Here is a 12295-nt window from a genome sequence, read left to right as displayed (position 1 = left end):
TCCTTATTTATTTTCCGAAAAATGGAAAACCATGGAAAGATTAATACCAAAAGACCTGAGGCTCTATGTGCTATAGATATTGAACTATTTACATTTCACAGCCTCTCTGTGTGAAGCATGCGGTTCAGTCGAAGTTTCACAGAGCTTTTGTAATGTGTAATGTGTTGGTCACTGTTTGGCAATATTTTAAATTGGACATGTCATTTTGATGAAATATCTCAATTTTAAGCTTCAATTTGGTTGCATTTCATGAAGGAAGCGTTGGAAGGTGAAAATCTGACGATTATGTCGGTGATATATGATATGTGCCTATGATAAATAGTGTAATTTAGCTTTTTTTTAAACTTTCGGAGGTTTCGGGGTTCAGAGATGTATTAAATCATCTTCACTTTTATGTGACATTTTCTCTCACAAACATTTTCCCAGACTCAGGTAAATTCCTGGCGGTGGCGTCACATGACAGCTTCGTGGACATCTACAATGTGCTAAGCAGCAAGCGGGTCGGGATCTGTAAAGGAGCGTCCAGTTACATCACACACATCGACTGGGACGCTCGAGGTAACGCACGGTGCTCTGTATCTTCACCTGCGTCTCATTTTTAAAGTCTTTAAAATAACATCTTTGTGCAGAATAATGTGTTTGCAGAGTGTTGAAACTGTGAAAGTGTGGTGTGGAAACCTCTGAATCCCCGTCCTTCTTCTGTATGTGGACGTGAATAGAGTGTTTGTTTTGCAGGTAAACTGCTGCAGGTAAACACGGGAGCCAAAGAGCAACTTTTCTTCGAAGCCCCAAGAGGAAGTAGACAAACCATCAGAAACTCTGAGGTCAGTGTGTTTGTGTTTGAGTCGGCTCAGAGGTGTGTTGGTGCTCAGTTAAGATCAAGGGTGGATAATGTATAATATATAAAATGTGCATTCCAACACAACACAATTTACCAAGTAAACTGCTTTAATTTAAGAAATACAACACGATCATTCTATTTTCAACACTTTATTCTGTTGGATAACTCGTAAGTGTTATTGTCCTGTTTCTCTATTCATTCATCGTTGTGTGTTTGTGTGTTTGTAGCTGGAACGAGTCGAGTGGTCCAGCTGGACCTGTGTTCTGGGTTCAAGTTGTGACGGGATCTGGCCGACGCACAGCGACATCACCGACATCAACGCTGCGTCGCTCACCAGAGACCGGACGCTGCTCGCCACCGGAGACGACTTTGGCTTCCTCAAGCTGTTCGGCTACCCTGTTCGAGTACGACAGACGGGTTACACTTCACGTAAACATTTACATAAAAATGTAGCGTAAAGAATCTTTCATTCAAAACCAACTTCTTTCAGCTCAGTGATAAAAACACATTTCTTTTTTCTTTGCTCCATTGTTGCATTCCCTTTATTTCATTTCTTTCACCCAGAACTTAAATGTAGTACTTTTACTGAAAGATACATATTTAGTCTTGAATCACATTTGAATGCAGGACTTATTGAGTTTTCAGTTTTTCATTTTTGTGATGCTCTTCGTGATTGGATTCATCAGGTGGGTTTCTGTTCTCCATCCAGGGTCAGTACGCCCGTTTTAAGCGCTACATGGGCCACAGCACCCAGGTGACAAGTGTCCGCTGGGCTCAGGACGACTCCACCCTGCTGACTGTGGGCGGGGCCGACACCGCCCTGATGATCTGGGCGAGGGAGCGATTAAGTGGGGTCAGCGGAGAGGGGGAGGGTCCTTTGTGTCGCGATAACCGGCCGCCTGTGGACAGCGAGGAGTCGGACGATGACATCGAGGAGGACGGAGGTGGGTGTGTCCATGTTTTTATTTTAACTGTTTTTAAATTGATTTCTGCAAAAGCCTAAATGCCTTGAATGTCTTGAATGCTCTGACAAATGACGTCTGAATATATGAAGTTCATGGATGTGTTGAATGTATTAGAACGAGATCATATATTTGTTATTTTCCTTCCAATGCAAGTAAAAACAGACCAACACAGATTATGGCACAGTTACCAACCAGCAGAAAACATTTATACTAGTTAATGACCAGGTCTAGTGGCAATACACACACTGCAGTTAACTATTGCATTTGCTTTGTCTAACACAACTCATTGTATGAGTGTGTGTATGTGTGTGTGTGTGTGTGTGTGTGTGTGTATGTGTGTGTGTGTGTGTGTGTGTGAAGGCTACGACAGTGATGTTGCCCGAGAGAAGACGGTGGATTACACCACAAAAATGTATGCCGTCAGCACCAGAGAGATGAGAGGAACCAAACCTCACCTACAGCTGAAGGAGGTGTCTGCTGAGGAGAGGTATGCACACACACACACACACACACACACACACACACACACATACAGCATTTACAAATAAAGGTTTTCATTTTAGTCTTCATTCTACTGTTGAACACATTCAGTGTGAAGTATTTTTAATGTATGCTTTGTTTAACATTATAATACTGAATCTTTGTGTGAGAGCTGAAACTTTTAGCAAACTTTTTATGAACAATTTGATGTTATCCGTGGTGTGTGTCATCAGTGGATACTGTGTGTGTTTGTGTGTACCGGTATGTATGTTGGTGAGTTCATGTGAGTTGTATTTGCCTGTGTTAGTACCTGTGTCTAAATTTGGCATCTGATGCATGCACAACTTCTGCATGATCAATTAATATTTGTTGTCCTTTTATGAAAATACATTTTGGCTCATTCTGAAGCGCGTTTACACATCACGCATTCTAGCATGTTTTTATGATTTCAATATTTTCAGTAAGTTTCTGCCTTCAAAACACTCAACAACAAAGGGCACCTTAAAGGTACTCATGTATTCAGCAGAGTACAATTGACAAACTGACCAAATGTGATTAACAACTAATACTCAAGCACATTTTACACATTTGCAGCATTGCAGACACAAAAGTCAGTCTTTTCCACGACAGGAACTTAAGGAGCTGTAACTTCAGGGACATGCAGCAGCTTCCCCCATGGGGACGCACGAACAACGCTACGTCGATATAATTCCTGTTGAAGAAAATTAAAAGTCAATGTAAATGTAGAAGAAAACTGTCACTTTTCCCATAGATGTCCAACAACTGAACTGCACACTTTTCAGTGAGGCAAATTCAAAGCGTTGTGGTTTGTAGTTCAGGTTACTGTTTAAGTTCCTGGAGTGGAAAGGCAGAAAGTACCCTAATGTGTTTCTAATCAAAAGATGCTTGTTTTTGTCCCTTTGTGGTACCCTTACTTCCTGAGTGATTCTCTCTGGCCTTGCTTGAAGAAACTTCTAATAGCTGTGTTGTGTTTTAACTTGCTTTCCCCTGGAGGCAGGGCATTGTCAAGTAAGTATGACACCTACTGTGTGGATGATTTTCGGGCAGGCTGAATGTCAATATGATAGGGTTAGGGTTAGGGGTTAAAGGGGGACCATGACTATGACAACTCAGTCAGACTGCCTGTGCATGTCAGCCTGTTAACACAATTAGCAACCCTAGCATGTTAGCCTGACAGCCTGAAAACAAGAACGGGTAGCATGGTAGCATTTTGTTAGCATGTAGCTTTAGCACTCAGCTATTCACATTATAGTTTTATAATATGTCTCAATCTGGGTTTGAGTGAGTGCATTGGTCTCTATTACTGTTTGTGTGTGAAGAGGCGTGTGTGTGTGTGTGTGTGTGTGTGTGTGTGTGTGTGTGTGTGTGTGTGTGTGTGTGTGTGTGTGTGTGTGTGATAATCAGTACGTATAAGAAAAAATGTGTAGTTTTTACATTATATTCGCACAGGTCTTTCAATGGCTGTGAAAGTAACAACTCCAGTTTTACCAGTACAAATACTACAATAAAGTCCATATTTTTGTGTGTATTTCTTTTTTACCTGTTAAAAATGTTACATTTTTCTGATATGTCTTATTATCTATTTGTTGCAAATATTTGCTGAATATTGCTTGTCACAAACCTTAGCACGAAGCTATCGTTTAGCTGCACAATCACTCACGCCTGTCTAATCTAATCGTACATCCTTTTGCGATGAGAAACTAGCGCCCCTAATTCTATCACTGGTCACAATCTATATTAAAATTCCCTAATTCTGGACTTTACTTTGTTCGTCTCCCAATACAAAGCACTTCAAGACAAAGTTAATCACTTCATCAGATGCTGTTTTTATGTGGATGGGACTTGCAGTCATTATTATTTTTAGACATGAGACAACTTAAGAAAATCATACGGACTTGGTGTCTAAAGGCCATTACTATACTGCTGCATTACTAATACTATTGCATCTAACTACTAATAACACTATAACTGCTACAGCTACAACATCTACATAATGCAACTTTTCTAAGTAGTAATATGCTACTACTTCTACACTAGTACTTCCATTGTTACAACTATAGATATTATTACAAATACTATTATTACAGTATTACAACTGTTACTCACTGCTTTACTTTTTTCCTGTTACTTTTACCATTACTGATACCACTTGTACCACAATAGTACTGCTACAAATACCACCATGCTGTTATATATACAGCATGGTTTATATAACTGTTAAATACAGCAGTGCCATTGTGATTATTACTATTTTTACAGTCTTATCATTATGAATACAAACATGAGTACTTATATATTGCTTTATATACTTTTATATTATTAATAGTTCTAGTACTGCTACCCCTACTGCTATTACTCACTCTACAGTTATCTCAGCTATTACAACTGTCATTACTGTTAAAAGTACTTTTGCTACGAATACTACTTCCATTATACAATTAACTGCTACAGTTAATACTTCTGCTATGACTTAAACTACTTCTACTGCAGTGTCTGTCCCCTCTGCTAAATATAGTTACCCCTATTAGTCCTACTTCTCTACTATGACTACTAATCATTCTATGACTATCACTGTTATTATTACTGTTATTACATGTTAGTGTTAGTTTGCTGAATACTACTACTTATTACATGTGCTCAGTCGTCATAGCAACAGTATATTTGTGAGAGAAGTATTACAGCTTGCTGCAGAAGAAGAAACCATCCGTCCAACATAGCTGACCTGTCGGTCTTCTTTAATTTCCCAGCTTGGGATCAATAAAGTATATCTATCTATCATGTCCGTCTTTTCTGTCTGTTTGCAGACTGTCCATGCTGTCTTACTGACTGTTCCTCCACCTGTCTTTCACTGAGGTTCTTTGATTCATTGATTAATAGCCTGATTGATCCTCCAGGCCTCCAGTGAGTCGAGCGGCACCGCAGCCAGAGAAACTCCAGAAGAACAACGTCTCCAAGAAGAAGAGACTGGTGGAGGTGTGTCTGTCTCCCTACCTGTCTCTCTCTCAGTCCATCTGTCTGGCCTCCGGTATGTCTGACTCCTCCTCCTCCTCTCTCTTGTAGGACCTGGTTTTGGATCATGTGTTTGGTTTTCGGGGCTTTGATTGTCGCAACAACCTGCACTACCTCAACGACGGCACCGACATCGTCTACCACACTGCCGCCACTGCCATCGTCCACAGTCTCACCACTGGTAACCACGGCAACGCAGCCATTATACACACATCAGGCCTCATGATACATTTTCTGTTTTGTCTCTTAATTTCTGTCTTCTATAACCAGCCAGTCTCTGTCCTTACAGCTCATTTCAACTTTCTCAAAGCTGGGAACACAGTTTCACAATGATGACGAGGGAGTACTTAGATTATAAACACTGGAAAATAAGAATTGTTGTGTTTTCTGCCATGTTGCACCACCATGTTTCTACAGTAGGCAGATCAAACAGTGGTTGCAACGAGAGCCTTTTGCATTTTTGTGTCATCTGAAGGCTACCGTATTAGACACGCTAGTGAAAATGCAGAAATGTGAGTCGAGTGCAAAACCATCGCACCGCCAGCCATCGTCTTACTTCCAATGCTCCTAATTACGGTATGTCTGAGCAAGGTGAATGCATCGTTTTGCACTTGGAAAGGGAGGAGAGACCAAATCCTACAAAATAAAATATAAACACTGTAAATATATAAAACATGAATTCACTCAAATGACAAAAGAGAATTACATTTAATTACATTCCAACACAAATTAAAAATGAAATTGTCCAGGAGGTTCAGTAGTGGACACGGCTGTTGCTGCTTGGAATCAAACCCACAATCATTCAGACTAATGTGTTATGTGTGTTATTTTGCTGCAGGAACTCAGAGTTTCTACCTGGAACACACTGACGACATCCTCTCTCTGACCGCCAATCAGCACCCAAAATACAAAAACATCATCGCCACTGGACAGATTGGTACATGTAAATGTGTGTTTCTGCATGTTAGTGTTTCTTTACTAACTCGTCTGAATTAAGCAAGGCCTGTTTTTCTCTCCTCTGCTTCATGTTTAACCTGCTTGCGTTACGTGTTTTCCCCTGAGAGAATAGAAACATTAACACCGATAGCTTTTTCTTTAAACCGGCAGATGTACAGTTTTTTACAGTTTAAGCTAAGGTACTGAATGAAAAGTATTCCATGAACCTTGTCTTTTTGCTGAAGAGAGCAGGAGTTAGTCTATTATATTGAACTGGAGGAAGTATTCAGAAACAACTTCGGCTTTTTATCTGTTTTTTGTTCTGTTTTTGTTTTGTTTTTGTATGTGTGTTTGTGTTTTGGCTGGTCTAATTTGTCACCATCGCTTTCACAACACCTCAGGTGACGTCAGTGATCTGCCAGGTAAAAACCAAACCGTCCCCTGCCTCCCCACAGCAGACACCCTGAGACCCAGAGTCCATCAGGACCTTTAGCAGTCACTCAAGACTCCCTGCTTTCCAGTCAGTTTCACTTCATGTCACTGAAACTCAGCAAGCGGTATTTTCCTGTCATAATAAAATTAAAAGCTGATGATGCCACCAGCATGATGTTTCACCAGTAAGGCTGTGATGCTGGTCTGGTTCTCAGGGTGTTTGTAGGCTGCATTGATCCCTTTTACTGCTCGGTTTCTATGACACTGTGGTCCTCACTGCTCGTCCTCTCTCCTCTGCTCGTGTCTCTCGGTCTTCACGTAGGCACCACGCCTTCCATCCACGTGTGGGATGCCATGAGTAAACAGACCCTGTCCATCCTCCGCTGTCCTCACACCAAAGGCGTCAGCTACGTGAACTTCAGCGCCACAGGGAAGCTGCTGCTGTCTGTCGGAGTGGAACCTGAACACACCATCACCGTGTGGCGCTGGCAGGAAGGTCAGCCCTCTGATCAATAACCACTCAAATACTCCACCTCGTAGTAGTATTCAGTACTTTAACTTCTGTAAGAAGTAAAAGTCCTGCATTGGTTTGTGGAGCTAATTTTGAATCATTAACTAATGATTACTTTCATCATGGATCCATAATGCATATGCATCCATTATCCATTAAAATGTAATGGTGGCATCTCCGCTGCAGGATCCAAGGTATGCAGTAAAGCCGGACACCCAGACCGGATCTTCGTGGTGGAGTTTCGACCGGACTCGGACTCGCAGTTTGTGTCGGTGGGAATTAAACACGTGAAGTTCTGGACGCTGGCCGGCGGCGCTCTGATGTACAAGAAAGGCGTGGTGGGGACGGTGGAGGACGGCAGGATGCAGACGATGCTGTCCGTCGCCTTTGGAGCCGTGAGTTACCTGCTGAATTATTGCTGTTGATTTAAAAAAAGGCAAAGACAACACAGAGACAACACAAAGCCATGATGGTTGACGCACAAACATCAGCAGTAGATTTGAGCTGTGTGGAACTCTAATGAACTGTTTCACCTCAAACAGCAGCTCTGCAGCTTCAGGCTTTCTTACCGTTTCTAAGGGAACTGTTAGAAAAGGATGAGGGTGAGAGAGGGACTAAAGCTCATGGTTGCTTTTTTAAAAAGCACGAACATTCCCAGCATTATAATTAGAAACACATTATAACACCCTCCGACATCTCTAAATAATATAACAAGTAACAACTTGCTTCACCAATAAGTATTTTTAAAAATGGGATTCATTTTTAGGAGCCACAGAGTGTCCTTCATTCGTTACATTTTGCTCGTGAATGTGTGTTTGTAGAATAACTTGACGTTCACCGGAGCCATTAACGGGGACGTGTATGTGTGGCGGGATCACTACCTGCTGAGGGTGGTGGCCAAGGCTCACACCGGGCCGGTCTTCACCATGTACACAACGCTGAGGGACGGACTCATTGTCACCGGCGGCAAGGAGAGGCCGTGAGTAACGAACCAGCAGCTCATCACTAATGAACTGAAGATGTCAATTCACCTCAAATCTGTCCAACTGTTTTATAACATGCAGACATTTTCTTATCTTATTATATTTAGTCTTTGTGCACATGGGACTACAGAAGTGTCCAAAAATATAATGACAGATACAGAAAAGGCCGTAGTTCCATGTGCCCAAAGACATCATCTGAAACTTCCACCAAAGTTTGTGTGTGTGTGTGTGTGTGTGTGTGTGTGTGTGTGTGTGTGTGTGTGTGTGTGTGTGTGTGTGTGTGTGTGTGTGTGTGTGTGTGTGTGTGTGTGTCTCAGGACCAAGGAGGGCGGTGCGGTGAAGCTCTGGGATCAGGAGATGAAGCGTTGTCGAGCTTTCCAGCTGGAGACGGGACAGCAGGTGGAGTGCGTCCGGTCCGTCTGCAGAGGCAAGGTGAGGAGTTTTGGTTATGATCTCCACCGAGCAGCTGCCGTCCTCCCTCAGAACAGATCCTCCTCATCACCCCACATGCTCCCCTCCCTCTTCCTCGTCAGGGTAAAATCCTGGTGGGGACGAAGGACGGGGAGATCATCGAGGTCGGGGAGAAGAACGCAGCCTCCAACCTGCTGCTGGACAGTCACGCTCGGGGAGGAATCTGGGGTCTGACCACTCATCCCACCAAAGAGCTCTGCATCACCGGCAGCGACGACGCCACCATCCGACTGTGGGACCTCACTGACAAGGTACAGAAGCACACACAGCATCTCACCGTCAACCACAAATAACCCATCCATAAGAAAGGAAATAGGAATGTTTAACATTAATGTGTCCATCACTTTAATGTTGCAGCCAGTGGATGCAGTGGATCTCATTTTAATGTATTTACTACCGGGTATTTCAAACAAATATTATATAATGTACTAATATATCATAATTTATTAGATTATTATTGGAAGGGGAGTGAAAAGTACATTATTTCCCTCTGAGCTGTAGTTGAGTGGAAGTATAAGGTAGTATAAAAGGCAAATAATTAGTATATATATATATATATATATATATATATATATATATATATATATATATAGTATGATGGAAGTGTTGTTGTTTCTTTTCCTCTGTCCTTCTGTAGAAACTGTTGAACAAGGTGTGTGTCGGCCACGCAGCCCGATGTGTGAGCTACAGTGCAGACGGAGAAATGCTGGCAGTGGGGATGATAAACGGCGAGTTCCTCCTCCTCGTCGCCAACTCGCTGAAGATGTGGACGAAGAAACGAGACCGCAGCGTTGCCATCCAGGACATCCGGTGGGAGAAAGAAACGGCTTTTAAAAATACAACGAAAGCTTTGCATTGATTTAGAGATACACATAATCAATGGTGGAGCAAGAATTTAAATCTTTTACTTCAGTTGAAGTACTAATACAACACTGAAAATGCTCTGTTACAAGTAAAAGTCTGTAGCGAAACTGGTACTTCAATAAAAGTATGTAAGTATAATCAGGAAAATGTAAGAAAAGTAGAAAAATGTTCCGTGTGTGTGTGTGTGTGTGTGTGTGTGTGTGTGTGTGTGTGTGTGTGTGTGTGCGTGCGCGTGCGTGCGTGCGTGCGTGCGTGCGTGCGTGCGTGCGTGCGTGCGTGTGTGTGTGTGTGTGTGTGTGTGTGCAGGTTCAGTCCAGACCGGCGGTTGTTGGCGGTTGCTTCTGTTGAGAAGACGGTGGATGTTTACGATGTGAGCGGAGGACCGACTCTGACCCGGCTGGTTTACTGCAGCGACATCCCGGCTTTCATCCTGCAGCTCGACTTCTCTGCTGACAGCAGCTACATACAGGTAGATACACACGTACATATACTCTATGTACGCATATACACTGTATATACACTTTATCTGAAGTATATATATATATAATGTTGGTTGTGTGTGTGTGTGTGTGTGTGTGTAGGTGTCCAACGGAGCTTATAAGCAGCAGGTGTTTGAGGTTCCTTTGGGGAAGTTGGTGAGCGACCAGACCGTCATCGACAGAATCACCTGGGCAACGTGGACTAGGTTACACACACACACACACACACAGTCATGTAATGTTGCAGTGCGATGGTGCATTGAGTATTCCAGAGGGATTCTTCATCTCCTGCAGCTGTTTGAAAGTATTACACTTGTCCTTTCCCTCCCTCAGCATCCTGGGAGATGAAGTTTTGGGGATTTGGCCACGAAACGCAGACAAAGCTGAAGTCAACTGTGCGTGCGTGTCTCACGCTGGCCTGAACGTCGCCACCGGCGACGACTTTGGATTGGTCAAACTGTTCGACTTCCCCTGCACAGAGAAGTTTGTGAGTCAACCACGTTTTCATTTGAAGCTGCAAAAGCACGCGTTTCCATGGCGCCGCAAGACTTTTACTTTTCTTAGCGAACATCTCACCACTTTTGACGACGTGAAAAACTATTTTACAGTCAGTCGTGCTTTTTTATATTGTGTAAATTTGTCAAAATGGAAGACGTGACAAGATGCTCAGCATTTCCTAAACAAACTACATAATGGCCCTCCAACAGCTGTTAGCTGGTGACTGGCTGATGGTATTGACTGGCCCGATGTATGTTGGACCCTGTCTGTCATTTTGGTAGGTTTCAGTATCAGATTCAAACTGTGAGTGCCTGTTGCTGGTACTCTCCAACGGTCATACATGGTGTTTAGGTGCACTTTAATTGCACAAAAGTATCTATGGCTGATTTGAGGTATTAAGTGGGTGAGAATTTGAATTCATTAGATTTAAAACATTTCAACATCACACATTGAATGTATATAATAAGAGAAATGTGAGTATTGGTTTCCGTCTGCAGGCCAAACACAAGCGCTACCTCGGCCACTCGGCTCACGTGACCAATATCCGCTTCTCCCACGAAGACAAATATGTGATCAGCACAGGAGGAGACGACTGCAGGTAAAACCGATCACTGATCAATAACAGACAATCACCTGAGACATAGTGCAGCTAACACATGAAACATTATTAAGAGACAGAGTTTTTTTGTAACTGCAGGTGGGTCTCCACTGCTGTGTTCAAAAACAAGTTTTCTGGAGTGTCGTACAAAATATATTGCATTTTAATAAACATACTGTCTATTAAGGATGTTTTTCAAAGAAATGTGTTGTTTTTTTCTCATTCTGTAACAACTCCTTTCTATTCAAAAGGTTTGTAGATATAAATATAGATATATAATTAATTGCCTGATTTATATTTAACATTTTAAATTGCAAAAACTATGGTTAAAAATGTATTTGTTTAACATTTTTTATATATTTTTTAATTTAATATGTCAACAGAAAAAAACAAGAATTTCAGGTTTCTGTTTTGGAAATGTAAGATAATGCCCAATTTACATATTTAAATATAAAATTTCCAAAATGTAATAAAAAAATATTATCTTAATGTGAGTAATCAGCTGGGAAGTTTTCATAGTAATATCTATTAGATGTATTCAGCTGGAGTGTCTCTACTTCAGGTCGAAATGAGATGTGAAAGAAATCTGTTCATATGTTTGTGTGTTGCAGTGTGTTTGTGTGGAAATGCCTGTAAAACGCGGGGACGTCTGTGACGCTTTTATTCAAAGCGCCTTAACAGCACCTCAAGTGGATCCACAGGGAGTATTAAGAGTCGGCGATGGAAGGAAACAAGACTTGAGAGTCTGACCTGGTGACGAGGCAGAAAACTTCAGACTGCAGCCAAACACCTGAGACAAAAAGAAAAAAGAAAAAACAACACGAGGAGAACCAGAAGAATCATCAGATGCTTTTCTTGGTTTGGACTGTGTTTTTGTTTCATTTGGATTCCAAACTGCCCAGTTAGTCACAGTGAGAAGAGGTTCATCTCGTGTCGTCTCTGTAGTTGGTGCACCTCGAGACTCATGCGATCAGAGAAAGGAACAAGGTTCAACCCTACAACATTGTGGATTTCACAGAAAAAAAAAAGACTAAACAATTAGTCCAGGGGGCAGATGCATTTTCTGTAAAGTTTGGTCTTTAATCACTTTTCATTTCAAAGAGCCTTCACCGTATCTGTTGTTGGAAATCACACACTTAAGTGCCTTTATGGATATTTCTACCTGTGTTTGTTCATTTCCTTATTTGCTTTGGGAGTGGGATATTTC

The 12295-nt window shown here is 42.0% G+C and overlaps 1 protein-coding gene across 8 annotated transcripts in view; it reads left to right on the top strand.

The window, feature by feature from the left end:
* The window catches only part of LOC311020476 (echinoderm microtubule-associated protein-like 6), a 73029-nt gene extending 61119 nt beyond the window's left edge, over positions 1 to 11910 (top strand). Inside the window, exons 25-45 of one of the 8 annotated variants that reach the window (XM_084020511.1) lie at positions 427 to 558; positions 736 to 824; positions 1069 to 1245; positions 1551 to 1785; positions 2167 to 2293; positions 3301 to 3315; positions 5202 to 5280; positions 5368 to 5497; positions 6155 to 6253; positions 6654 to 6674; positions 7007 to 7180; positions 7382 to 7590; positions 8017 to 8174; positions 8496 to 8610; positions 8712 to 8900; positions 9287 to 9459; positions 9820 to 9982; positions 10095 to 10198; positions 10326 to 10479; positions 10988 to 11088; positions 11700 to 11910. In XM_084020511.1, the coding sequence (XP_083876637.1) occupies positions 427 to 558; positions 736 to 824; positions 1069 to 1245; positions 1551 to 1785; positions 2167 to 2293; positions 3301 to 3315; positions 5202 to 5280; positions 5368 to 5497; positions 6155 to 6253; positions 6654 to 6674; positions 7007 to 7180; positions 7382 to 7590; positions 8017 to 8174; positions 8496 to 8610; positions 8712 to 8900; positions 9287 to 9459; positions 9820 to 9982; positions 10095 to 10198; positions 10326 to 10479; positions 10988 to 11088; positions 11700 to 11724 (2669 nt within the window). In that variant the 3' untranslated portion in view covers positions 11725 to 11910. Of the gene's footprint in view, positions 1 to 426; positions 559 to 735; positions 825 to 1068; positions 1246 to 1550; positions 1786 to 2166; positions 2294 to 3300; positions 3316 to 5201; positions 5281 to 5367; positions 5498 to 6154; positions 6266 to 6653; positions 6675 to 7006; positions 7181 to 7381; positions 7591 to 8016; positions 8175 to 8495; positions 8611 to 8711; positions 8901 to 9286; positions 9460 to 9819; positions 9983 to 10094; positions 10199 to 10325; positions 10480 to 10987; positions 11089 to 11699 lie in introns of all 8 variants that reach the window. The other 7 variants (XM_084020510.1, XM_084020512.1, XM_084020513.1 and 4 more) reach the window with 7 other exon arrangements.
* The last annotated feature ends 385 nt before the right edge of the window (positions 11911 to 12295 follow it).

This window comes from Eutrigla gurnardus, assembly GCF_963514095.1.
Source record: "Eutrigla gurnardus genome assembly, chromosome: 11".
Classification (NCBI taxonomy): domain Eukaryota; kingdom Metazoa; phylum Chordata; class Actinopteri; order Perciformes; family Triglidae; genus Eutrigla; species Eutrigla gurnardus.
The sequence above is the reverse complement of the archived record's forward strand: the minus strand, read 5'-3'. Positions and strand labels throughout refer to the sequence as shown.